The 26,072-nt window shown below is 42.9% G+C and overlaps 1 protein-coding gene across 3 annotated transcripts in view; it reads left to right on the plus strand.

The window, feature by feature from the left end:
• PKNOX2 (PBX/knotted 1 homeobox 2) overlaps positions 1-26,072 on the plus strand; it is an 86,024-nt gene that overhangs the window by 51,275 nt on the left and 8,677 nt on the right. For 2 of the 3 annotated variants that reach the window (XM_035346333.1, XM_035346334.1), the window contains 4 exons: positions 6,865-6,973; positions 12,202-12,341; positions 16,610-16,781; positions 19,921-20,109. In XM_035346333.1, the coding sequence (XP_035202224.1) occupies positions 6,890-6,973; positions 12,202-12,341; positions 16,610-16,781; positions 19,921-20,109 (585 nt within the window). In that variant the 5' untranslated portion in view covers positions 6,865-6,889. Of the gene's footprint in view, positions 1-5,642; positions 5,744-6,864; positions 6,974-12,201; positions 12,342-16,609; positions 16,782-19,920; positions 20,110-26,072 lie in introns of all 3 variants that reach the window. The other variant, XM_035346335.1, reaches the window with a different exon arrangement.

A 26,072-nucleotide genomic window follows, 5' to 3' on the forward strand; every position in this document is an offset into this window, starting at 1 on the left:
TTGTGCCTTTTTTCACTGTACAAAAAAAACAAACAAACAAACAAAAAAAAAACTGGCACATTTCACACCCTAAACACTTTGCAGTCTTGTTTTGTACACATTTCATTTATTGGGTTGAGTTCAAACCAGGCTTTTACTTCCATCTCACGTATTTTGGGGTCTACCATTTAGAGTAAATGGAGAAGAGACTGTATTAAATATCGAACATGCTTAAAGGAGCTCAAAACTATTTGTAACTCCCTAGTTAGCTGGAGACTGTATAAATCATCATGTCATGTCTCAAAGTGCTCTTTTGTCATGAAGGCTGGAAATATGGGGAAAAAAAGCTTTCAAATGGGCAAATGAAAGATATTTAAATTGGGGCCATTAATCTAGTGGCTCACATCACAATCATTGATGTCTGGGTTCAGTTTCAGTAGCAGAAGCTGCAATGTGTTGGCTCTAGGACATGGACAGCACTCTGCTGATGCCAGAAAGCCTGGAATTTCTTTTTGTCAAGGAAAACCTCATTGTGTCTTGTGGTCTGGAGAGGCATTTCTCATTGGGAATTATACCGTTACAAAAAAAAAAATAATAGTAAAAATCCACGCCCATTTCCATGGGGGAGGCAAGATGGGGAGAAGACGGAGAGCTGCAGGATAGGGATGCGAAGCAGAAACTCAGCGAGTTGGGAGCTCTGATTTATCTGCCATATGGGAAAGAAGAAAACAGCCGGCTCCAAAGGGATTTCTTTCCCTCTCCCAAAGGGAAAATTTACAAGCGTGTTAGCAGAATTTAGTAAGAAACAAGGCAGATTTAAGTGAGGAAAGGGTTTTATAGGTGTGCCATAGCATTACTCTGCTTTTGGTGCTTTCCACAAGCAGGGATATCTTTGCTTTGGTTCCTGTGCATGTCTCGCCACCCACATTTCTGAAGTCAGGGTAGGTGGGCTGTTTTAATCCAATTCCTGCAATATGACCAAAAAGCGGGTTTCCACTGGCATTTACCCATTGTAATAATTCACAGAGGTGTTGTGAAATTTGTGTGAAAACTGCAAGCATGGACACCCCAAAAAGGTGTTATTACAAACTGTACTGTCACTCATAGGATGTTTATGGGCTGCAGCAATGGTCATAAAAAGCCATTGCCTGTTATCTGCTCTCAACTGCGTAGTTTGTGGTCAGATCTTTGCCAGGATCTTTGGAGCATCAGGGTTGGCTTTTGCACCAGTGCTGGTGCATCCACACTTTGCAATGTTTGCACCAGCTGAGAAACTGGTGATGGACTGCAGAATGGAAAAATGTCGCTGACAGTTAAACTTCTGCTGAACAGGATTAACTTTGTCCCCCAAAAAGCTCTGTGACAAGGTCTGAACCTGGCTGGGACTTTGGGGTGAAACCTTCCAATTTTGGGACTGGTGTGGGATCAAAATTTGGTGTTTGGGTGCTGGAAACGTGGCTGCACAGCAGTTCCTCTGTCATGGGATTAGCAGGTTGCAGTCAAAAATGAAGTGTGCAAGGCAAGTTTTGAAAGCATTGGGCAAGATTTTGATCATAAATTATTCACAGTTAATTGCTTGCAGCGAAGAACTGTTAGAAAATTAATCCGCTCCCTATTTTTGTTAATACTCTCCAAGTAATCAGAACCTTTTACCGGACAATTCGTGTCCGGCAAGAGGAAGTTTGCACATTTTTAGGATCATCAGCTATGTTTCACTTCAAAGGTTTTCAATTTGCCCTCAAAAAAAAACTCACAATCTGCTCTTTTGGGAACTTTTGCCGGGCTAGGGGCTGTATTGCCCAAAATTCAAGTATTTTCATGTTACTTTGAAGAAGCCTCTTTGATGTTTTCGTGTGCCAGCTTTTTTTGGAAGGTGCTTTAATGGTCTCCCTCTATAAAAGTAACACTTTAAAACGTGTGTAGGTATCTCAGCTCTCCACTTAAAAAAAGAACAAAGTTGTTTAATGCTGCTGTTCAAGGTACATTAACCTTGTCTACTAAAGCTCTGACTGGCTCTTGCAGGTTTTATTCTTGTGTTTATGTTGCAGAGATATCCCTGGAGCATTTTAGTCGGCAGCGGGGATGGGTATCTTCGGAGAGAAGAGAAATATTTAGCGGTAATTGTTGTTCTCATCAGAAATGCACCACAGCAGCTCCCCCCTCCCACACCTACTCCTTTCCATGCAGCTGGAGCTGGGGGCGATTTGCAAATGCAGAACGCTCTTTCCCCCACCAGGGGAGAGATTTCCCATCCTGTGGGGAAGTGAGTTGGTTTTCGGCAAATGTTTTTTGGCATCCCCAGCAGTGCAGCGTGTCCCTCTTGCTTTTACTGGTACTTACGTATCAGTCATTAACTTTTCTAGGAGAAGAAAAGGGGTTTATCATGAAGAAATACCAAATCCCAACCTTCTTTAGACCATGGCAACAGCGGAAGCCCAGGCTTGGTTTGTCATTTTTTTTTTTGCATTGGGAAACAACTCAATAATGGGATGTCAGGAGTATTTCAAAGGTCAGCATTTAGGGAACTGGTGTCTTGTCTGTTACTGGTGCAAAAACTCTCCTGGAACAGAGTAAAGGAAATTTGGCTACCAAGTATTTTAAATATATTTTTTATATGTATACATATATATATTTGCTGGCCTAGTGGTATTTCTGGCGCATATCTGTAATGAGACATCATGGAAGCCCACTTGGTAGAGAGGAATCATGAGAATCAACTGAGAATGGGGAATATCTTGAAAAATGTGTTTGTTCCCCATTTTTGACCATTTAATAGCATCAGGTGTGTTTTTAGTGAGCTCAGGGTGGCAGTAGGGGGTTACTTTAACAGCTTGTGAAAACATAGTGTTCATCTGCAGCTGAAAACTTTTGCTTTCAGGGAGATAGGTGAATTTTGACACTGAAAATGGGCAGCAGGGGGAGGTTCAGACAGGAGAAAGAAATTCGGTGTTCGGGGGGAGGAGAGTCGCTCTCGATTCACTTTACAGGCAAGCAGAGGGATGCTGTCACCCGCAAAGGGTGAACCTGTCCTCGCTCATACTTCAGAGCAAGATGGATAGTTCTCTGGAGGTTCCTCTCCCTTCCTGTCAACCGTATTTCTGCGTTTTAACTTATTTATATGCGTATAATGAATGCATATATCATAAACATCAGCATGCATAACCCCTCTGTGAAGACAATGGCATAAAAAACTTGCAGCCCCTTGCAGAGCATGACTAACACTCCATGATTGCGAACCCCCAGTTTAAAAAAAACATCTTTTAGAAAGGTAATCTTCCACTAATACACCGAAATACCTTTCTGTGGCTGGAACAACACACTCAAGTGCCTTGAATAATTTTGCAACTTCGGGAAGAGAAAGGGAAATGCATGAAAACCTGGCTTTATGGTTTTCCACTTTGAATCCTCACTTATGAATCACATGCTTCAGGGGAGAAGCTGTTGAATTAGCTGGAAAAAAAATGATTCCTACTTTCCATTGGTTTGGAAACAACAGTTGTATCTTGCAAAGCTAATATTGATGTTATCCACAGAAAATGGTAACGTGGAGTCCAACAGCATATTTTTTTCACATTTGGTGCTACTTCTAATACAGTTTTATAGCAGTTCTGCTAATCGTGCAGATCCGGGATTATTTCTTCTTCTCCTCCAGGATGGCAGACGACTGTTGGTGATACTCAGATTTTTTTAAACATCTTGAAGTATCAGCGGCCACTGTGAAAAGATGACTTCTCAACTCATTGTAATTATTTTAATTTGAAGGAGGAGTTAATATATGGCTGGCAAAAAGTAGCCTATAAATCTTTCTGAGCTGTGACTCTTTTAGGTAGACACAATCTCTTCGGGAAATACATTTCCAATTCAATGGCAATGTTTCAGTGGTAGCTGAAATATTTTTTATTTCATAAGGAAATTTAGGATACTTTGATCTCAGGTTGCTGCCAAAACCTAAAGTACTGCCCCTTCTGGAAATGAAAAGAGCATTTATTGACTTTATTGCTCAAAAATTCTCTGCTCCACGTGATGCCCTCTGAGGGGGCTGCAATTACTCCTCCTGCCCCCGTTGGCTCCCTGAAAATTCACTGATCGCCCAAGATGTGACCATTTGCCTGAGCTGGTCTGCAAGGTGTTGGTAGGGTTGGGTGTTGCTCTGTGCATCCTCCCATTTCTCCTTTTGTCATCTGGATGACTATAGCAAAGAGCTCACTCACTTAAAATCATTGGGGGTGGTGGTGAAGATGTTAAAAAAAATAAGGATTAATGCATAGTATAGCAGCTTTTGAACCTTCCCTGTGCTTAGAAGAAGCACCTCACTGCCAATAAATCTTTGGGGCTGCAGGAAAGTGCTGACAGCTTTGCACTGTTATCCCAAGATTCATGGCTGGGGGCTCCCACACAAGGCACCCGTCCGGCACTTCCCGTGGGCGCCAGCCACTTCCCCGGATATTTACGGCACCCAAGTGCATTTGTTTCTCTGAGATAAATATACCGCTATCAGCAACAGCTGTCTCTCATTTTTATCCCTTTTTATATTTGGCTATAAGTCCTGTTCTCCAAACAAATAAACTCCTGTAAAGCCTCAAAGAACGGCTTGATTTAGTGAGCAGGTTAGATTATATTCAGCAATTAAATTGGGCTCCGGACTGCCACCTTCTGGGAATATATTCAGCCAAAAAGCCCGCACCCTGTAAAGAATTGCCGCCTGCTAAAGGTAGGCTTGCTCCTAGCATGAACAATAGATGCCAAGCAGGGTTTTCCCCCAAAATATCCATCTCTGGGTGTGTGTTCTATTTTTTTAGCCTCCCACCAAGATGTCTGGACTGGCAGAATGCTGAACTCTTTGCTTTTCTCCAGGCTGCAACTATTCCTTGTGAGGCCATTTCCCCCAGGGGCTTTTGCACTGCCTCTTGAGGATGGGGATGCTTGAGCCACACACCGAATTTTAACATCTGACCCCACAGATTCTAAGCTGCAAGGAGCAGATAATTTTGGTAGAGGAAAGAAAGATAAAACATCATTTCAGGACATAGACTCAATGATCCTCATGTGTCCTGTCCAACTCAGGAGATTCTCTGATTCTAGGGTTTTAATCCCATAAATACAATAGCCTTCTTTAAGATGTTTGTCATGCAAGGACCCCACTCTGCCTTCCCAATGCACAGCATTTTGGGTGTGCTCTCCTAATAAACTACTCGTGTGGCACCATACTAATGCAAAGTGTGTGATAAGTAATTACACATTGCTTTTTTTAAAAAAAAAATTCATTCAAAACAATAAGGATGGTTGACACTCAGCTTTCCACATGGGCATGGCCACTTGTGCTCTTGGTGCCCTGTGGTTCCTATAAAGCCCAAAGCCTCATGGAGAAGACTAGAATATTGCAGATCTACCACTGAATGACTGTGGGGACTGATCTGAAGACTCCAAACCCACCTCTGCTCTTGTGCCCTGGGTGAGAACATTTCTTCCCGTGGGTCAGCGTTGCACTGCAGAAGCAACTCTATCACTACTTACTGGTAGATCCCTTGGCAATATCAGAGGACTTTGCATGGGGCACCTCTCCAGATGAAAAGCCAGCACAGCTCAATGACAGGCAGAGCGACCAGGCAAAGCCTTTGAGAGATATCATCTCTGACAAAAATGAGCTGTGCCTTGTTTTGCAGGGAGAAATGCACCTTTGGAAGCTCTGGGGAGATTTCGCCAAGTGGCTTTGTGAATTTGCTCATTACAGAGCTCAGAGCCTCAGAGAGGACCCAGGATGGTGGTGGGTTGCTTTTTTTTTTTTTTTTTTTTTTTAGGTTGGTTGGCTTGTTGTTTGCTTGCTTGTTTATTTATTTATTTTAACAAGTTTATTGGCTTGCTTTTTGAAGTCACCCTCCATCTGCAACCAAATAATAAGAAAAGAGGCATTTTTGAGCAAAGACCTGCTTCTTTGGTTGCTCTTGGTCATCATGTCTACCTTGGAGACCAGCCAAAAGTTCCTCTGCAAATTTGTCCTGTCCCAGTGTCTCTCTTCTTTGCCCGTTGCCATGGGGCCTGAAGTTACCTCCAAAAAAACTCTGTTCCACCCCCCTCCCTCCCCCCTAAATAGGTATGCATTTGCAGAAAGAACAGCAACTTCAGGAGAGGTTGAGGGGAGCATATCTCAGCCTGCCCCTGGTTTCAGGAATGTCCATTTGGGGTGTGCAACATCAGGGTTCTCTCCCTAGCTCAAATCAAGCAAGGGTTTGAATCTACTTTCCTCATTTCTGTGTGTTCAATTGCCATGGGGTCAGTCAACTCAACATAGGAGCCAACTGGGTTGGTCAACCCAACATCGGATACTCAACATGAGTTGAGTGTGCAATGGATTGAGCATACAGCATTACTCCATGGTGGCAAAAGGCAAAGAGACATCATTTTTTAGGTTGTTCTTTTTTTTGGTATGTAGTTTCAGGAAAGAGAAGATTTTGCATTTTCAAGTTCCCTTCCTGCTTTCCAAAAGGAGGAATAACTGGAAAAGAGAATGGAAATCTCCATATAGGCACATAGCTATAGGAGTAAGGGGTGGAAAGCAAAGCCCTGGATGCACTGGGGTTCACATGGGGGAAATCATAATGAGCTCCACCAATTACAGTCATCATTTCCAAGAGCTCTGCTTTCACCTGGCCACTAGCCCTCTTCACTTTGCCCTGGAGGCATTTCTCATCAAAAATCACAAATCTCAATGAATCATCAAGTTAAGGGTCATCAAGTCATCTTGTGTTTCTTCCAGGGACTAGCTGGGGGAGCACTGTGTGCTTGTGTGAGGGATGTTACCTCTCCTTTCTGTCCTTTTTTTTCCCTTTTGGGAGGGTTTGGGGAACAGTTTTCCCCTTAATCCAGCAGCATTTCTCTTGCCCTCAGGTTCTCAATGTGACTCCCACCCAGGATGCACCATGTCTCCCCGGCGCCGGCTCTGACAATGATGGCCACCCAGACGGTGCCCCCTCCTCCCTACCAAGACACCCCACAGGTGAGTGTCCCCCAGCCCCCGCGCCCCCAAAAAACTCTCTGTGACCCCCAGCTCAGCTCATCTTCCCATGCATTATTTACCCTGCCTTGTTAAATATGATCAGTATAAAATATTTCACGCCAAACTCTTCATTTCGGAAACTGGCGAAAATGAAACCCCTCCCACTGCATCCAGGGTTGCACTATTAAAGAATCTGGGGACAACCCCCTTGTGTTTTTTGCTGTTGTTGTTTCCCCTATTTCTGGCTCTTTTTGGGGTTGCAGGGTTTTCTTGGTGGCATACTTGGGGTGTGCGTCTTGCCTCTGTTGATGCAATGAGTGCTCCCATCCAGTCCAGTCTCCCAGTGCAGTGTCAATATTTTGCAGTAAAGCGTCTTTTGAGGCAATTTGAATGGCATTTTGATTGATTTTACGGCACTTTTGGCAATCCGTCTCAGGGAAAAAAAGACTTCATCTACAGTGTTGCTCCAAGGGGTCAAATAACCTCCTTTCCAAGCGTCATTACAGAGTTAGTTATTGTAAGAACAGGAATTTGTTCCAAGAGAAACTCAGATGGAGCACCCCAATGTGCTGGATGTGGGGATTTGGGCTTTACTGAGGTCAGATTTTGGGGACGGTCCCACTCCTCGCAGCCTACTGCAGATTTCTGGGGGGTAAATCCATATTTCTGATTTGGGGTGCAGTGCCCATCTGCGGAGACTCAACATGAATGATCTGGATGAAGCACTGAACTGGCACCATGTTTAAGGCACCTTTTTAGGGCTTTTATGGGAAATCATTATTTTTTCCCCATTTTGAAAGGGGCATTTGCTGCAAAGATTGGCCCTGCTGCGTTTCTCCACCATTTGTATCCCGGTGTCGCTGTGAAAACAGAAAATCCCCCCCCCGGAAAAAAAATAGAGACCGTTCCCTGCAAGTAAAATAAATAAATTGCTGCCTTGCCGTGACTTTTACGCTCCCCTGAAGCCACCCGGGCCTCCTTTCTGCTCGTCTCCTTCGGTGGGAAAAGGTCACTTTTGCAAATGACGCCTCGGTGGGGCTTTTATGGCTCCTCCAACTTCTGTGTCATCATTTGCTCGCTCCACTGCTCCGCTCAGAGCTTCTTTTTTTTTTTTCTTTCCCACTTTCTCCTATTTTTTTAGTGCCTCTCTGTCGAAACGCAGTGCCTTTCTCGCTTACGCAGCAGGGAGCAGGGACACCGATTTAGTCCTAATGGGCAATTTAAGGGACTTTTAAAATAGCCGAGCTTTTTCATGGCATCCTACAGAGACATCCCCTATACCTTTCCCTGTCCCTTCTGTGCCCCTGTTTTCATTTAAAATGTTGCATTTGGGGGCCCTTGGGACTGTTGCCATCTGAACACCTTTTTTATCCTATTGAGGGGGTTGCTCAAGCATTTTTTCTTCATTTTAGGGGATTTAGAGGAAATCTGTTGTGAAGAGCACTTTGTGGTTTTTGTTTGGTTGGTTGGTTGGTTGTTGGGTTTGGTTTGTTTTTCCTGTATGCTGTGGCTGCTGTGAGCTCTTCACCTGAAAATTGAAGGATTTGGTATTTCTTGGTTTTGGAAAAGCAAATTGCATGTTTATTCCTCTTCCCAAAGATGGGGCAGAGATGGGGAGGTCAGTGGTAAGTAAGAAAACAAGTTGAACCATCAATTACAAGAGCTACAACCGACATTGCAAAGCTGCTCTCACCAAGGGGACCATCCTGGGGAGAAAAATACTAAAAGAGGGGTTTGGGGGAGCTTTGCATTAATATTGTTACTGCAGAGACCGTGCAAGCAATCAACCTCACAGTTGGAAATGTGCAAAAATGAAGAAGTGATGGAAAAAGCTGCCTTTCAGAGGAAAAATATTCTGTAATAATCACCTGGTTCTGCTACCAGCATATAACGCAGAGTGTAATTTATACCAAGTGTGATCACGCTCGCCAAGTGACTCTACCTGTTGGAAATAAGGAGTCTGCATAAAAATCCATGTGTTTTCCATAATAAATTAAAAAGAAAAACAACAGAAAGTCATCGGCCATTTCATTGTCAAAATTGGACAAATATATCTAGCAAAAATAGGTTGTTTTAAAAATATATTCTCATTTTCATCACAGAAACTGATGAAAACTTGCCCTGAAAAAATGTTTTGTGGATGGTGTCTGATATATCACAGACAAAAACAGAAGCTCTACTGTTGTTGCAGCTTAAAAATTGGATGGAGAAGTCAATTTTTCACTAGGATCAGTGACACACACACACACACAAATTGTGTGGAGATGTCGATTTTTCACTAGGATCAGCCTCACACAAACACCAGTGTCCTTGGTACATTTTGGGCTCGGAACCAGCATTAATGGCATATGGATTTCAAACAATTACACTGAGAAGTTTCACTGTGAAATGCTGATAAATAAGGTAAATAATGCTAATTTAGCAGGTTGCCTTGACCTGAAGACTTTCACCGTGGTTACTTTCAGGACTCGACATATTATAGGACTACTTTGACCGTAGTTTTCAAAACTGTGAAGCAAAACGGATTGCTGCAGTTACCTGTGAGACACCCTGGATCACCTACAGGGAGCAAGGCGAGCAGCCACTGGTTCTGGCAAAACGTTTTCTTCCTAAAGAACCAAAAAAAGATGAATGTGATATAAACAAGAATATAACTGAGAGGTGATGCAGCAAGTGATGCTGCAGAAATCCCTGATGCTCCCTCAGCTCAGAATTCACCCCTGGCTGTAACCAGGAGTCTTATGAAAGCATGGGGATATTTTACATTTTTTTCTCTCATGCATATTTTCAGCTGTTTTCTGGAAGAAAAAAAAATGCACTGATGCAGCTTGTGTGGGAAACTCAAGCATTTTTTGGGCAGGACATCTCAGAGGAGAGAATGCAGGCACATCATCCCTATCTGCATTTTTTCTGTTCCCTGCACTTCTACCTAAATCCAGACCCTTTTTCCCAGGTTTTCCTACATTTTCTTCCCATTTTCCCACCATGGAGACGCTCATGCTCCTGGGACGGAAACCAGCTGCATTTTTCTTCCCTTCTCATCCCTGTAAAGCCCCTTTCAGTCATATTTTTGGCTTCCTCCCTGCCCGGCACCCCCATCCGTCTGCAAACACTTGCATTGGAGCAACATCTCCTATTTTTTTCCGTCGACTTGGCATGGCCAGGCTGTTCATCAGAGGTTGCATTAGGCGCGGGGATTATTTTCTTTAGTCCAAGGTGAGGTAATGGCTTCGAAACAGCCGCAGAGGAGGCTTTTTTGTGAGTAATAGCCCAATTAGTTGCAGACTCAGCTGCAAACAGCCAACTTGGCAGGATTTTGGGGCTCCGACTGCCGGCGAGGACACGAAATGGGCTTCTACGTCCCAGTAAATGAATGTTAAAGTAAAAAAGGGAAAAAAAAAAAAAAAAAAAGCCATTTCCCCCCCCAAAATATAAAGTAATTCTCAGTGGAGCTAGAAGGGAGGAAAAAAGGGAAAAATGAGAAAAGAGGAAGGGGAGATATTTAATGGCACAGCCAGAGCACCATGCAAATGCAATACTTGCATTTTGGTTTTAGTTAGAAATTGGGAAAAAAGAAGACAGAAACTAAAACTGATAGTGTGAACCCCACTTTTTTACTCCAAACCACGTATTCTCCCAAGGGGGAGAAAACGGAGGGAAATAAAGGCAATCCAGCAGCTTACTTTTGTGTTGGGAGCATTCAAAATTAAATGGTACTAGGTGACTTTACAGGAGCTAAACTTTGGAGTTATGAACAATAACAGTGATTAAAAAGAGCCGTAGCAGCAGTGAAAGGTCAGGCAGGAGATATTAAAGTCAAACATTTTAGAACCAACGGGTGCCGCAGGTTGGGCCCAATGTGGGTTTAGGCAGCTTTTAATCGAGGTGAGAAATCTGCTTTTCCGTGCCAAGACCCTGACTATAAGGGTGAGTTTCGCTGAAGACAACTGTGGGCATCTGCACATATACACACAAGTCTTTATACACATATATAAAATATTTAGCAAGACACAGAGGTTTCTTTTTGCTACCCAGCTTGGGGGAGGATAGAAGATTTATGGAGGAAAACAGGCAAATGCTGATTTTTACAGAATTTCAGCATGAGAACAGGTAAAGCATCCACTTTGTGCATTAATTTTATACTGGGATTTTGAGTTGAGAACTGCACAAGTTTAGAGAGTTGGGGGTGCTGATGCATTTAAACCCAAAGAGATTGAACTTCTCCCCCAGTATTTTTTAAAAATATTTTTTAAACCAAATCTTGTAAAGCAACATGTTGCATGGTGTATGCCAGACCCATCTGCAGTCTGGCAGGAAACAATGCAGATTTCTCTAATGCAATGTTAAGCTTAAGTGGAAATTACCATTAAATGTGTGCACAAGCATGTGCAAATGAGGAAACACATCCTGTGCACATAGGCATGGATGTTTTGGGAGTGCTTTGGGGGTGATGCTGGGAGGATGTGAAGTGATTTGCATGTGTGCTGGCACAGACTCATCTCACATATTAAACTCACATTTATTTAACTAAAATAATTACACACTTTTTAAAAGCAAGTCATTAGTTAGCAGAGCCATTTATTACATAGCAGACATAATCTTAATGGTAGATTTTCAACCCTGGTGCATTGTGCGTCCTGTCCCAGCAGCCTTCTGGGGCTGCATCGGCAATAAAGACAGGTGATTTGAATCAAAAAAAAAAAAAAAGTTGCTTTCCTGTCTGGATGCTTGCTTTACTAAAATGACTCATCCCTGGGCTCAGTACACCAGAGAGTTGGAAGAGGCTCCCATAATTTTTGAAGAAAGCAGACTGCCTGTGTGTCTAGAGAATCACACCTTCTTGCTTTGAGCAGTCTCTGCTCAGTCACGAGACAAATGTTGCAGTTGATTTAATCAGGGACTTCTGAGTGCTTCTGTGGAGAGGAGGTCGGAGCACCTGCATTTCCCCCTAACAAATTACCCCCGTGTCTGCTGTGCTTATGGAAGACATCAAGCTTTCTCCCTTGCAGGTTGGACTGTATCTCCCCCATGAAGTGAAATAAATGCTAATCCTGCTGCCAAACTCAGTAATGCTCAAGCTGGGCAGCGTGAGCAGGGAAAGTGCAATAAACCCCATTTTTGTGTTTCCTTCCTTCCTTCCTTCTTTCCTTCCTTCCTTCCTCCCTCCCTCCCTCCTTCCCTCCCTCCTTTTCTCCCTTCCTCCTTCCCTCCCTTTCTTCCCTTCCCAGATGACGGCCACAGCCCAGCAGCCCACCAAGGCGCAGCCTGTGCACCTCACCACCACGCCAGCGGCCGCCAACGCACCCGTGCCCACTGCAGCTGGTGACCCCCAGGCGCAGCTGGAGGCTGACAAGCGAGCTGTCTACAGGTGATGCAAGCCAACATCAGTGTGCATTAATTAATTAGTGCGTCACTGAATGCATGATTTCATTAATGCATTCCTTAGTCTCGTGAATGCCTGGAGTCGGTAATGCATTGATTTAACGCATTGGGTAATGCAGCAACTCGCTGATGCATTAATTATTTTAATGCATTACTAACCTGCTAATATTCAAACACATTAATTAATGCACAGGAATGGATTCATTAGCAATTAGCTCCTTTTTAGCAATAATAGCTATCAATAATATTGCATAGTGGTGGAGCTTCTTTGTGGAACTAGTTTTGCAGTGCCATGGGATCCCGTATGTTCAGCAGCACCTGTCCCCCCCCAAGAAATCTTCACCTCCAGAAAACCCAAATCGGGTATTTTTTGCAAAACTCTGCTATTTGAGGCAGAAAAAGTACTCAGGAGGAGCAAAGACAGACATTAACCTGAAACATGCAGTTTGTGCATCCATACAGTGCACAGGCAACTATGCCTGGGCCCCTCCAGTCTGCTTTTTTGTCGCTGTGGGGGTAATAATATATTATATTATAATGTATACAGCAATGTAGGATAATTGTACTAAGTAATATAATTATGCAAATAATGTAATAAGTAATGTAATTATATACTACATGTAATGAATTACAATATTATAACGTATATACTACTTACATAACAGTAATGTATAATCTTACAATATAATAAGGCTTATATAAGGTTAAGGAGTAACCCCCAGTTAACAGCCAGGGCTATGGTTCGTGGATGTGTGGAGCCACATGGGTCCTGTGGGGGGTTCTGGGGACTCCTGAGCCAAAACCTGCAGATTGGAAGTTAAGAAATTAAAATATTTCCCCTCCAAATATTCACATATAGCAAGTCCAAAAGGCCCTGAAAGAGAAAGGGATCAGTGAAGAAAAAAACACCCTTTTTTTTTTTTTTTTTGCAGCTCTGCAATGAGTTTCTGCTGGGTTAAAGGAAGGATTTCCACAGCATTCATGGGTGTGGTTTTATTGCAAAACTGAAAAATATTTTGGAGGTTTAACAGCCTTAATTTGATGGGTCAAAAATGCCATATATGCAACTTGGGGTGTATTTCCTACATGGGAAAGTGGTGACAAAATTGCAGACAGCATCTTGGCTGATCCTATGTGTAGACTCTGCCATCCAAGCCCAGGTGCTCATTTTTGGGTACCAGCCACAATTAGCCCCAAAAGTATGTTTTTATGTATAAAAGCACACTGAATGAACCGGTTTTGCTGCATACATGGCCTGTGGGGTTTCAGCCCTGTGCAAAATCTGAATATTACAGTTTTCATGTAGAGTATGTATATGTAATTAGATATCAAATAGGTGTTTTAGCAGCTGGCTACATGCCATGCTCCCAGTACTGCATCCTCTACCGTAAGCAATGGATTTTTGTTAATTTTCAGTAATTACACAAAGGCAGAAGGCAACGTCTGTACACATTGGTCAATCAACCTGGAGGGAAATAGCCAGGAAAATGCAACGGGAAACATAAAAGGCGATGGATGAGTGGCCACTAAGTCACACCAGGTTTTATGCTCTAGTAGGAGTTTTATCACCCACTAAAAAAAAAAAAAAAAAAAAAGGAAAACTAGGAAAACTAATCCATCCCCTCCCTGCTTTGTGTGGTGACAGCCGAGCATCTTTGTGGGGACTGGTCCCCAGCAGCATCACTTCAGGTTTTGGACAAACAAAAGATGATGCCCTAAAGAAACGGGCACTGAAAACTGCCCTTGTGAGCTCTGTGCGCTGGATTTCCAAGCGGGACAAGTCCATGATTCTTTGCAGTATGTTTCTTTTTTTTTTTTTTTGGAGAAAAAGAAGATGGATTTTGGCGCTGGGGGAAAGAATACGAGTGCATGTTGTGCTGTGCTGCCCTCCCTGTGCCTGCGTCGCAGCCCCGCTGCCAGCTCACAGGCAGCGCCCTGCTGAATGTGCGAAATTAGGCCATTAGAGGAATTCATTTCTCTTTATTAGCCCGTGTCAAATCCTTTTTATTAGTGGCTGCGAACGACCTCTCTCCTGCAGGAAAATGTCAGGCCGGTTCAGCCCTTTTATTTGCTCGGTGCCACTGCGGAACAAGCTCTTCTACTTTTATTCCCTCTCTGCTTGGGGTGGGCAGAAATGGGGTGGGAAGGCAGGCAGCTGAGCTGGGAACAGACCTCATTTGGGGCCAGATCCAGAGGATTGCCCCCCAGAAAAACAGATTTTTGCAAAACCAGATTCTGCCAAAGCAGGTGTTTCTACCCCCAAACTCTTCCCAGTTCCACAGGGCTGAATCTCTGCCTCCATAACATCTATGGTATGGAGAATACCCCTGTTTCCCCGTACATCTTGGATATCTATCCCATATTTCACAGTGAGGGTGAGATCCAGATGTAAAATGCCAAAGCCCCATGGTTCCCATACCATTCCCCTGCATTTGGCAGTCACAGGAAGGCTAGAAATGCAAAAAACTGCTTTTTTTTTCATGCAAAAGGAAAAAGAATTTGCGACAATTTAGCACCCAACTCATGGCAGAAATCCAAATTTCACTGCTCCTCAACATTGTTCAAAAAGGGGCATTCATGCTCTCCCTTAACCTGCCCCTGGTGGTTTTGCATTTCCACCTTTGTTTTGTTTTGTTTTATTTTATTTATTTTTATTTTATTATTTTTATTATTTTTATTTTATTTTTTATCGTTTTCCAGATAAAAATAAAACCTCAGCCACATTGCCTCCCCATCTTGCCAGCACTGCAAGAAATTTGTGAAGGTCAATCATTAATACAGAAGAATACGGGGATGCTGGCAATGGCTTTAATCCCCCTTGGTACCTGCAGATCCTCAAAGCAAAGGGGCTACAAAATGCAACTCCCTCACCAAAAAAAAACACAATAATTTCACTCACTAGCGCAGGGTGGGTTCGTGCCTTTGCTTCCTCATTGGTTTTTGAAAAGCATCTGCTGTGAGCCATGGGTTCATAAGGCCAATAATTCATACCACAGCTTGGAATTTGCCGTTCATATCCCTCAGCTAAGCCCCAGCGGGGTGGCTGAAATTATGGAATTATTCCCCCCCAGCCCCTCCCCATCCTCTCCAGCCTTGGCGAATCTTGCATTAAACCGGGATCAGGCCAGATTAGACCATAATATGCTGCAGTATTAGCAGCTGCAAATGAAGATTTAGCCGAGGGGTTTAACCCCTTCGCCTGACTCTGGTTTGGAAGAGACCTGCAGGAAGCCTGGAACTGAGCCGTAATCATCTCTCCTTAGGGCCAAAATTGCTTTTTAACCCAGCACTTTGTAGAGCTGTATGTATTAGAGGCACCCCCGGAGTATCTTTCTGAAGGAGGTGAGACAAGGAGGCAAACCCTGCTGCACTGGGATAACTGGGGTGCCCTTGCTACGCACAGGGGGAACAATCCCTGCAGCAGCCTTTTGCCTTTCTCTCCTGAAAGTTGCCTCAAATACTTCCATATATTTAAAATTGCACCACTGGAGAGGCTCCCTGAGGGCGGCACGAACTCCTGGTCTTCATCACCTGCTTTGCCACGTGTTTTGGTGTAGCACATATATTTGCATTTTATATTGCATCAATTTAGTGTCATTGTCAGAACTAATTGTGGATTCACAAACAGGAAGGCAAGCCTGTTTTTGAAGGGGGTCTTGTGCTGAGAAAGAAGAGGGACTTGGCCCAACTCCTCCTTTGTGTGTGGATACGAATGTGCTCGAAGAAGGAGAAAAGAGCCCTCTCATTGGGGTAGCAACCCACACAGCAGAAGTGAGCGGTATCTGTGGCATAAACAGACATCATGGGTGTGTAGAACTACCAGCCCTTCCCTGCCTATCATCTCCAACTGACCCATATTTTTGGGTGCTTTTTGGCCTGGATCCCAGTGCAGATGTCAATTCCCAAAGCACAAAGACATTGGGATGGCAGCCAGTGCCAAGACAATTGCCCCAAAGCCAAAGCTTTTTGCCCATTGCAAAACGATTCTGAATCAGATGACTCTGGTGCAATGCTGTGAAGCACCAAGATGTCAGGAGAAGCCATGCCTAGGGGAGAAGATGGTGCATTTTTTATTTTTTATTTTTATTTTTGTAAAAGGTCTAGAGGGACCACAGTCAGTGTTGGCTTGGGAGTGAGGTTTGCAGTACTGGGCTTTTACACACTGGAGGGAAACAGATAGGTGGTGTGGGGTGAAAGCAGATGGGGGACCTAAAACAGTTGACGTTATGGGCGGATCTTCTCTGTCCTTCACAGGCACCCATTATTCCCGCTGCTTACGCTGCTCTTTGAGAAGTGTGAGCAGGCGACACAGGGCTCCGAGTGCATCACCTCGGCCAGCTTTGACGTTGACATCGAGAACTTTGTCCACCAGCAGGAGCAGGAGCACAAGCCCTTCTTCAGCGATGACCCCGAGCTGGACAACTTGGTAGAGGGGGCTGGGGCTTGGTGTATGGCCTGGGGGGCTGAGGAGGGGGTAGGGGTGAGGAACGTGCCACTGGGGCCTAACAACTTGGGGATCCGATTGTAGTAGTGGCCGCCTTGGCAATGTTCTCCATAGACCCTGAGAGAATTTTCTCCAAGACCTTTTCTGAGACTTTCTCTATAAAATCCTCTGCAAGAACAAACTCCAGCCCAATTTTTGACTAGCTTTCTTGCATAGATACCACAGAATCAACACATCTGGAAACAGCCAAGACTGATGGCTGGTTTGTGCCCCTAAACCAGCAGTCTTTGCAGGAATCGCTCTTTTTGGTGTAGCATGTGATACCGTCCACCTGCTTGTCTGTTACCACCTCAGCTCACTCATGAGCAGCTTTTGTTCAACAAGCAGGGCAAAATAAGAGTTTTTGTTTGTTTGTTTGTTTTGTTTTGTTTTGTTTTGTTTTTCCCAGAAAAGCAGATGCACATCAAAGGTTTGGGCCACTTTGGGCTGTTTTTGGTACTTTCCCCACAGTAGCACTCTACGTTTCCTACCAGAAATTTCCTGAGAAGACTGTGCTTGGGATGGAGCTTTTCTCTTGCAGGGACTTAGGGAACATCTCCAAATCCTATTACTTTCTCCAGGAAGCCTCCATACACGGTCTCCATGGCAGGCATGTGGGTGGGCATGACCACAGCCCTGTCCTATCACTCTCACCCAGTGCTCCACAAGCAGGTTTTATGGCCAAAAAGAAATTTCACACACCTGAGATGATGCAAAGGGCAAAACTCCTTCTCTGGGGGATAGCATGGCCCCTGGGACCCATTGCAGAGGGATTTCCACCAGAAAAGAAGCAAAATCATGCAATTCACAAGCAGTTTGTCTGGTGACCTGGTACAAGGGAAAGAAGAACAAGCAATGTACATCCAAAACAAGTGCTTTGCTAAAATCAAGTATTTTCAAAATGGATTAAAATACTGCATCTTTTGGGCCAAATTTCAGCTCACGGAGGAAAGCTTTGTGAGATCCCTAACTCCAGACTGGCTTAGCCCCTCCAAAAATTATGGGATGTGCGAAGTTCTGTTTGCAGATAACGAGCTCATTTTGTCATGTCTAACAGACAAGAAAAGAAACAGCTCTGGAACAAGTGACAAAAAAAGCAACATTTTGGATTGTTCCGATGTAGATCCTGGGGATGAACATGCATCAAATGTTGAGGTGCACCAAAAAAGAAAATCAAATTAAATTAGATAAAAATGGGTGCAATGATCTAGCAAAAGGAGAGTGACAGAGTTGGAGCCAGCTGGAGCTAAACCAAATTAAAATTTATGAGGGAGGAAAACCTATTCCCACATGTATCAGACTGAAACATCTCCAGCAAACGGTCAGCGTGGGAGATGTGTCCAAGATGGCTTCTTTTAATAAATAAACAAAACAAAACAAAACAAAACAAAACAAAAACCACAAGTGATGGGTTTGGGGTCATAAATGTTTCATTTGGGAGCAGCTCTTGCTCCCGTGGTGCAATTTGCCTATGGCAATTTTGCACCAATCTCATGTATGTCTTGCAGCACTGGATATGTCTATATTCATGTGTACATATATGTGCATATATGTACATGTCCATATATTACATTTGCCTTGTTTCTAGGACATGTATATAAATTATATATATATATATATATATTCTGACCCAGTCCCCCAAACTTCTCCAAAGCCATCCAAATCCCTAAGTGCATGTGGCCTCCAGCAAGGCAGAGGTGGATGGGGATGCTGAGGAAGGACCACTTCTGTTGGTGGGAAGCACTGATTGGAGGGGATTTCAGATGAAAATGTCTTGCAGTGCTCAAAACTCAACATTTCCACCTGTTCCTGAGGCAACACTCTTACCGGGCTTTTTCCCATCCAAAATCTCTTTGCGTTGTCATTTTTTTTTTTTTTTTTGTATTTTTTTAACGCCACTGATTCCCTGGAAATCAGTGGTGGCAAAGTGGGGATGAAAAGGCCAGCGGCATTAGCTATCATTAGAATAAGACTCATGTATTCCTTGCTGCCGAGATGCACATAATTAGAAATTAGAAAAAGGTCAGATCTCACCATTATCAACTCAATCAGCTGCCGAGTGCCACACAGTCAATTAATTCAGCATCTGTATTTTTTACAACCCCGCGCACGTACGCCGTCGGACTGTAACTCTTTATCCGGACAGATATACGACGCAGCGGAGCAGGGACATAAAATGAGACCCTAAGCAAATGAGCTGAGATAATTGAGAGATTTATTTTTTATACATATATGTGTCAGGTCTTCTTGCCTGTGCCCTTGAATATTGACTTTCATGGCCATGAGCCCCGGGAGGATGTGGAGAGCTGGGGCGCGACGCCTCCACCTTGCATTTAACCTGTGCCAAGTACAGAGGAGGGCAAAAACACAGAAAAAGCATTAAAAAAAAGGGGAAATTTCTGGCCACACCAGAAATTTGTTTGCAAACCAAAAATTGGTTTTCTCCATCATGGAGCTGCTACCTGAGTTTGGCCCTGGATTTTTCAGGATGTTTCCCAACCTCGGCGACTCACAGTTTGTAAAGATGACCACTAAAATTTGCAAGTTAAAAACACCCTTTGAAATGCAAAGACTCTTTGTTACATAAAACTGGATTTATTGCCCCGGAGTGAATAGCTGAAATTTTATATATTATGCAAGATTTCAAACAGCGGCTGTAAAACTTAAGGTTTCAGCTTGGCAAGAGGAATGTTTCATGTGTAAATTTTTTAACGTTTATGGGGTACGTTTTAATGAGGCCCAGGCTTTGCACCAGCAACAGCTTACGGCAGAGCTGCAGCCCCATAATCTTGTTAGAAAAAGTGGCCTCTGGAGAATAACCAAACATGTTTCTACATCCAGGGCTTTGCATCAGACTTTTTTTGGGCATCGGGAGAAATTCCGATGAAGGCAATGGTAATTTTTGTGAATTTTCACCTCTTGGGATCGCAGAGATAACAGGGGTGTGGATGGAAAAGAAATGCAGCAGTGCAGAGGGATGGGCTCTGGGATGGACTTTGGGTGAGAATATTGGTCTTTTTGACTTTTTTTGGTTTGTTGAGAAAGGAGATGCTTTAAACTCTGCCATTGTGCCCGTGCGCAGATGGTGAAGGCAATCCAGGTGCTGCGCATCCACCTCCTGGAGCTGGAGAAGGTCAACGAGTTGTGCAAGGACTTTTGCAACCGCTACATCACCTGCCTCAAAACCAAGATGCACAGTGACAACCTACTCAGGAACGACCTGGGGGGCCCCTACTCCCCCAACCCCTCCTCCATCAGCCTCCACCCTCAGGTAACGCCTTAAAATCGCCTGCAATCGCCATCGTTGCACGTTGGCCAACATGCGAGTCACATGAGGTTTGGGGATTGCTCTGCAGCTCCTGTGGGCTCCAGGAAGTTTGTTAAAATCCATCCCAACCTGAGGAAAATCATTTTTAAAAAAGGTATCTTGCTCATATCATGCAAAAATTGTGAAGATTTTTTTTTACTTTTTTCTTATATACTTTTGTGGTGGATTTTTCTCATTGCCTTTTTGTGTGCATGTATGTGTGTGTGTGTTTGGATTTGGCTGCAGCCCCAATGCTTGCAGCTCCTGTTGCAATGCGAGGACTTCTGCTTAAACTCCTACTGCCACAGCAACAACATGTACAGGGAGGGAAATGCAGAAGCTGTGTAAACGCATGGGCAAATGGACAAGAAATTTGCATTTGTGCTTTGCAAGTCTTTCATTAAAAATACAATTGTTGGTGGGAGGGACAGGAACACCTCAATTTTCTCTGCCACTTCCTCACTCCGCATTGTCATCTACATTTCAAGGCATCTCAACAGATTTTGGGTCTCGAGTGACCCTTCTTAGCTTTGCTGCTCCAGCACTCCCTGCAGTCCACCCTCAGCATGATCAAGGTTCCCACCTTGGTATTTTTTTGTATACTTTGAGTTTTAGCCTGGAGAAGAAAACAGCTGGTGCCTCAAGCACAGTGGGAAAGTACAAGGAGATGCACAAGAACTGCAGAAATACCAACTGAAATAGCCAAACTGAAAAAAGCCACAACCTTGGTGGCTTTAGGGACAACACAAGGGATTTTACCTTAATATTTGGAAGAAAAATTGGGCATTTCTTGGGTATTTTTGTCTTTCCAATACTGATTTTTTTTTGGTGGGAAAATGACACTTGGGGTTGCATAATCCCACCAGAAATAACGGCAGCCAACTCAAAATTAGCCAGAAGGTTGCCAGGCACCTCTTGGCACTATTCCCCCAAGGGAGGCAGATGCCAGGGGCTTTCTATGGATTTCCAAGGCACTTTGAAGGTGGTGGAAATGAAAAAAAAAAAAAAATCATTTTTAGCTGCTTAGCTCCAAGTACTGCACAGATCAAAACTCCTGGTGTGACACTCGGGGCCACTTTGTTTCCCCAGCACAGGGAAGGAAAACATGGAAAAGTTTTATTTCTTAATTGGGTTTCCTGAGAGCACCAAACCACTTAATCATTGATCTAAAAAAACAGCTTCTCTCTATTTTCTAATAATCTCTAGAAATGGACTTATTATCCCTTCACTGGTTTATGGTAGCATTCCTTATGATCAAAATTAGCAAGACACTTGCATAAAAGAGGACAATAATTGCTCTACGAGCATCTCGTTTGTAATTTATTAGTTTCTATTATTGTGCATTGCCATGGCAACAGCTCGCATCCCGGGTGATGAGAGAGATGTTAGATATGAGCCGACGAAGCTCCCGGTCCCAGCAAATGGAGATGCACGTTTTTTATCAGTAATTTTCATGAAAATAATAAGTGAGAGAGTTAATGAGATGGAAAGCCATCCTGTGGCTATTGTGAATTTTTTTCCTCTCTTCCTTTTTTTTTTTTTTAAGTGTTGATCTAATTAGAATGCACCGGTCAGGAAAAGTAATGAGGATTTAGTGCCTCACAAAGAGGTGGGGATCGTATCAGAAAATTAGCACAAGTCTTTGGAAAATAATCAGGCCCATGTAGAGGTGCTGTGTACCTCAGATTTCTGCAATGCTGGAGTTGCCCCCATTTCCCTTCCAGGCAGGACAGGAAAGTTGAGAAACTCAAGTGAGGCTTTTGGCTTTTGAGGCAGTTGCTAAATAAATGGGAACTCACCCAGGGAAAAAAAAAAAAATAAAAAAAATAAAAATGGAGGGAAAATGCTGCAGGATTGTCACACTGGCTCAAGGATGAAAAGATTTTCAGTGGGCAACAGCAGCTGAAATATTCATGGTGACAGCCCAGAAGGAGCCACCATCTCATCTGGTCACTGGATGAGGATGACATTCCAGTGTCGACATAAAGGCAATTTTTTTTCTAATTACCCAACTCAGCAATGTCAAGTGCCTGAGTGCTTCAGCTCATTGAGTGTACTTGAATTGAACATGGGTAAAGCTTAGAAAAACAACAGTGGACACACTTTAACTTGTTAGTGTTAGGTCAGAGGTTGGACTAGGTGATCTTGAAGGTCTCTTCCAACCTAGATGATTCTGTGATTCTGTGACCTTTTGTCCATCAGCTAGGTCTTAAGAGCTGGGAATGCTCCTGAGAACTGAAGAACTGTGGGATCTGTATTTGAAAGATGGCAAGTGGGATGATTATGCTAATTATTGTTCTATTAATCTCACACCAAAGGTAGGTAAAACACCTAAGCAGCTACTAATTTAGGATTTTTTTTAATCCAAATAATGGAAATGTGATTAATTGATGAGGTTTCTCAGAAAATAGGTTTTCTCAGAGCATGGGAGGGACATCAATCATTTTGTGAGGAGATACACCAGGTCAGTCAAGAAAGCTTGTGCAAAGTTTTTGAGCTCATGACAGCCTGCTTAAAAATGATGCATATGCCATAACAAGGATGTCAACTGAAACTGAAAAAATGGCAGATAGAACCGTCAAAATGCCACTGTGGAAAACTCGCCACTGGATTTTCCTGTAGTCTCTGAAAAAGACAGCTCATGGCTTGGCTTTATGTGGGCTTTCTAATATGAAAAATTTAAGAATTGCTGGAAATGCAAAAATGCCAGAAGATGAGAAGATGAGAGAGAGCCTGGACAGGTGCGTGATTTGCAAATCATGCAAACAGAGGTGTTTCCTCTGTTGTTGAAATCTTCTCATGTCACTAAGTTTGTAGGTGACTCCTGGCATTGACCAGCTTCAGGTGAAATGTTTTTTCCTGTGCAGTGAGCCTTCCCCAAACCTTTGGTAACTTCATGATATTTTTCTACCCCATTTTCTCCATTGCTTTCTCATTTGCTTGCAAGAAAAAATACACTGCAAAACCAATCACATTGGGAACCAAAGCACCACCAAGGAGGTTTAATTTTGATTACATCTGTTTTTCAGTCCCTGTTTTAAGTGAGAATTGCAGCAGGTTAGCAGCATTTGTATGGGCATTGCTAGGATGGCATTTCTTCTTGTCTTCCTCCTCAGCTTTGCTGATGGTTGGAGACTGGTGGTTGGATTGGCCTGACTCAGTGAAGTTTTTTCTGTATAGACCTTAATTTATCCAAGTTTTGCCAGGTGGACATGCCTTGATTTCTTAGTTATTTAAAGCCAACATATTTTTATCCCCATCCATCCACCCATTTGTCCTTGATAAAGCCCTACATTTCCTGTGTTTGAGTTTGGCCAACTCTCCATTGGCAGGCCTGTAGGTGTCTTTGTCTCCAACTAATCCAGATTTTCCCCAGTTCAACTCAAGAACAGATAAATTTCACAAATTAAGGAGGGGAAAAAAACTTTTATGCATGTGTGCCATCCAAAACCAAATTGCCATAATGAAGCACAAGCAGTAGGACAGCAGTGCAAGTGCACTTACTCTTGGGAACTTGGCCTTTGACGCTTGCCTTGTTGTAAGAAAGGTTTTGTTGTTGTTGTTCAATGCAATATATACCAGGTCTGTTTCCTCATTAAAGTACTTTTAATTTGGAGAAAGCATGTTTGCTGTAGAGTTGTAGAAAGTTGGTGCCAAGATGTATCTGCAGAGACACCTAGTGATGCATTTTTTACATTCAAGTGCCAAAATTGACGGAGACATTCCAACTTCTCTGAGTCCTGAATTATAAAACATTTTCCAGTACAACAAAATAATGAGCATAATGTAATTTGGCTGAACAATTGCAATCCAATGCAATTAGTATGTGAAATATATATTTATTTTTTTCTTGGAGATATCTGTATCTATTTTAAGGCAGAGCCTCTACTTCCATTAGGTACCCTTGGTTTTGCAATGCTGGTGTAGAAACACCATGAAATTCTCTCATTCTTATAGTTCCTAGTATTAATTTCTGGGCACAACTGAGCTAGTATTCTGGGACAACTCTCCTTTACACCACCAAAATATCTTTCCAGGGAGGGAAAAATACATTTTTTGTCATCATAAAATGCTGCTGAAAATGGCTATGACCATTATGCCTCAAGATGGTAGTTTCTCATTCCCACTTTCCGCTATCCTGAATTATTTCTTCCCAGTGCAGTTTCAGGAGAGGAGCTCTGGATGTCCCCAGGCTGATCCAAGTCTCCAGTCACCCCTTGCTGTATCTGACTGCTTCTTGAGGCTCTCCAAGGAGCCCGTTTTGTTTTATATGACTGCTTCCATCATGTTCGTTAGACGGCCACTTACCAAAAACCTCATCACAGTGCATCAAAACTGACTGGTTTTCACTTTCTGTATGTTAAGCAGCCCTTCTTTTTCCAAATTCCTCTGGAACTGGGGAAAGGATATAAAAAGTCACAAGTATTTTATGGTCCTATTTGCAGTCTTTTTATTAGTTTAACTACTTGTTACAAGGAATGTCTGGGATTCAAAGCAAAAATTCATTGTCCCGCAGCTATTGCGGCACAGTTTCCAGGTAAATAATGTTCAAATTATCAATGGAGAAGATAAAAATAACACACTATGGAGACAGTGGTTATATTGTTTTGGGCTTGCAGAGGACAGTCAGTTTGATGACAAAACTGGAGGGAAAAATTGGAGCAGGGGATTTTAACAGCAAAAGTATGCAGGAGAATCAGAGTTTATTCAGAACATTTTCATGGGGAAAAAAAGCAAAACAAGATGATGTGCCCCATGCTGATGAAGAGCACTATCTATGTACTGGCAGAGAGGGTGACTTTGTGGGATTATTCAGCATAAAAAAATATTTAAGCAGGGAAAGTCTTTTTAATTGCATGATGACCTGTCATGCCAAAAAGTGGTTTCCTTTACAACAGTTATTTTAGGGCATTGCAGTAGCATGATAGCCGAAACAGGAAAAGAAGGAAGAAAAACACCGTGTTGGTGGTGTCGTCATGATGTCATCAGTGATAACTTGGGGAAAAAGTGAAAAAGGACCATGCAAAAAAAAAATTATTGATCTGTGTGTTCGAATTATCATCTCCATCATTTTATTGCTAGAAAGAGAGGATCTATGGCTTTTTCTGACCCAACCATGTTTGCGTTGCCAGTGTTCTTGCACATCAATAGTCCAGAGAAATCCTCTCTCTTAGACCAAGAAATAGGTTTCTTGAAGAAAAGCATCAAAATGAGGGGAAGTTTAAATAAGAAGAGAGAAAATCCTTTCCGTTGGTATTTTGTTCAACAGTTGAGAAACGGCAGGACAACAGAGAAGTGAGACAGAATGGGAAAATGGGTCAAAAAGGGGGAGAAAAGATCCTACTTTTCTGAAGAAAAAAAATGCAGTTTTATCTCAACTACAACTGGGCAGATTATAGATATATAGCTGTCAGGCTTATTTTGAATGGATGATTTTATCAATATTAATGGCATAACACACAAAAATCTTGCACTTCCAGGAGGCTGCAGCACTTCATGTTGTATTCCCTCATATCCTCCCATCGTGACACCCTTTCCTCCCCAAAGTGTTTCTTTAAATACTCAGATAACCAATTTGTGCTTATTCCAATTGCAGCTCACAGGTGAAAGCCATGCTGGAACTGCAGTTCATACTGACATTACAGTACCAGGGGAAGAAATGCCCATTTTTGCAGAAAGTTAGCTTAAGGCTACAAAGAATTACGTCAAATGAGTCATATTATTATTATTTTCACTTTTTTATTATTGTTCTGGCAAGGGGAAACTGCTGGCCGTTATTTTCTGGTGCTCTTATTGGAGACCTATGCTGTTTACATGCTTTTTTTGAAAGTTTAACTTCTTTTCTGAGCTCCCTGTGGTGCTTGCCCTGGCATTTAGGAAAAGCTGCTTCATCCTGTTCCAGCCAAAGGACAAAAAAATAAAGACAT

The sequence above is a fragment of the Oxyura jamaicensis genome, chromosome 24 (assembly GCF_011077185.1).
Source record: "Oxyura jamaicensis isolate SHBP4307 breed ruddy duck chromosome 24, BPBGC_Ojam_1.0, whole genome shotgun sequence".
Classification (NCBI taxonomy): domain Eukaryota; kingdom Metazoa; phylum Chordata; class Aves; order Anseriformes; family Anatidae; genus Oxyura; species Oxyura jamaicensis.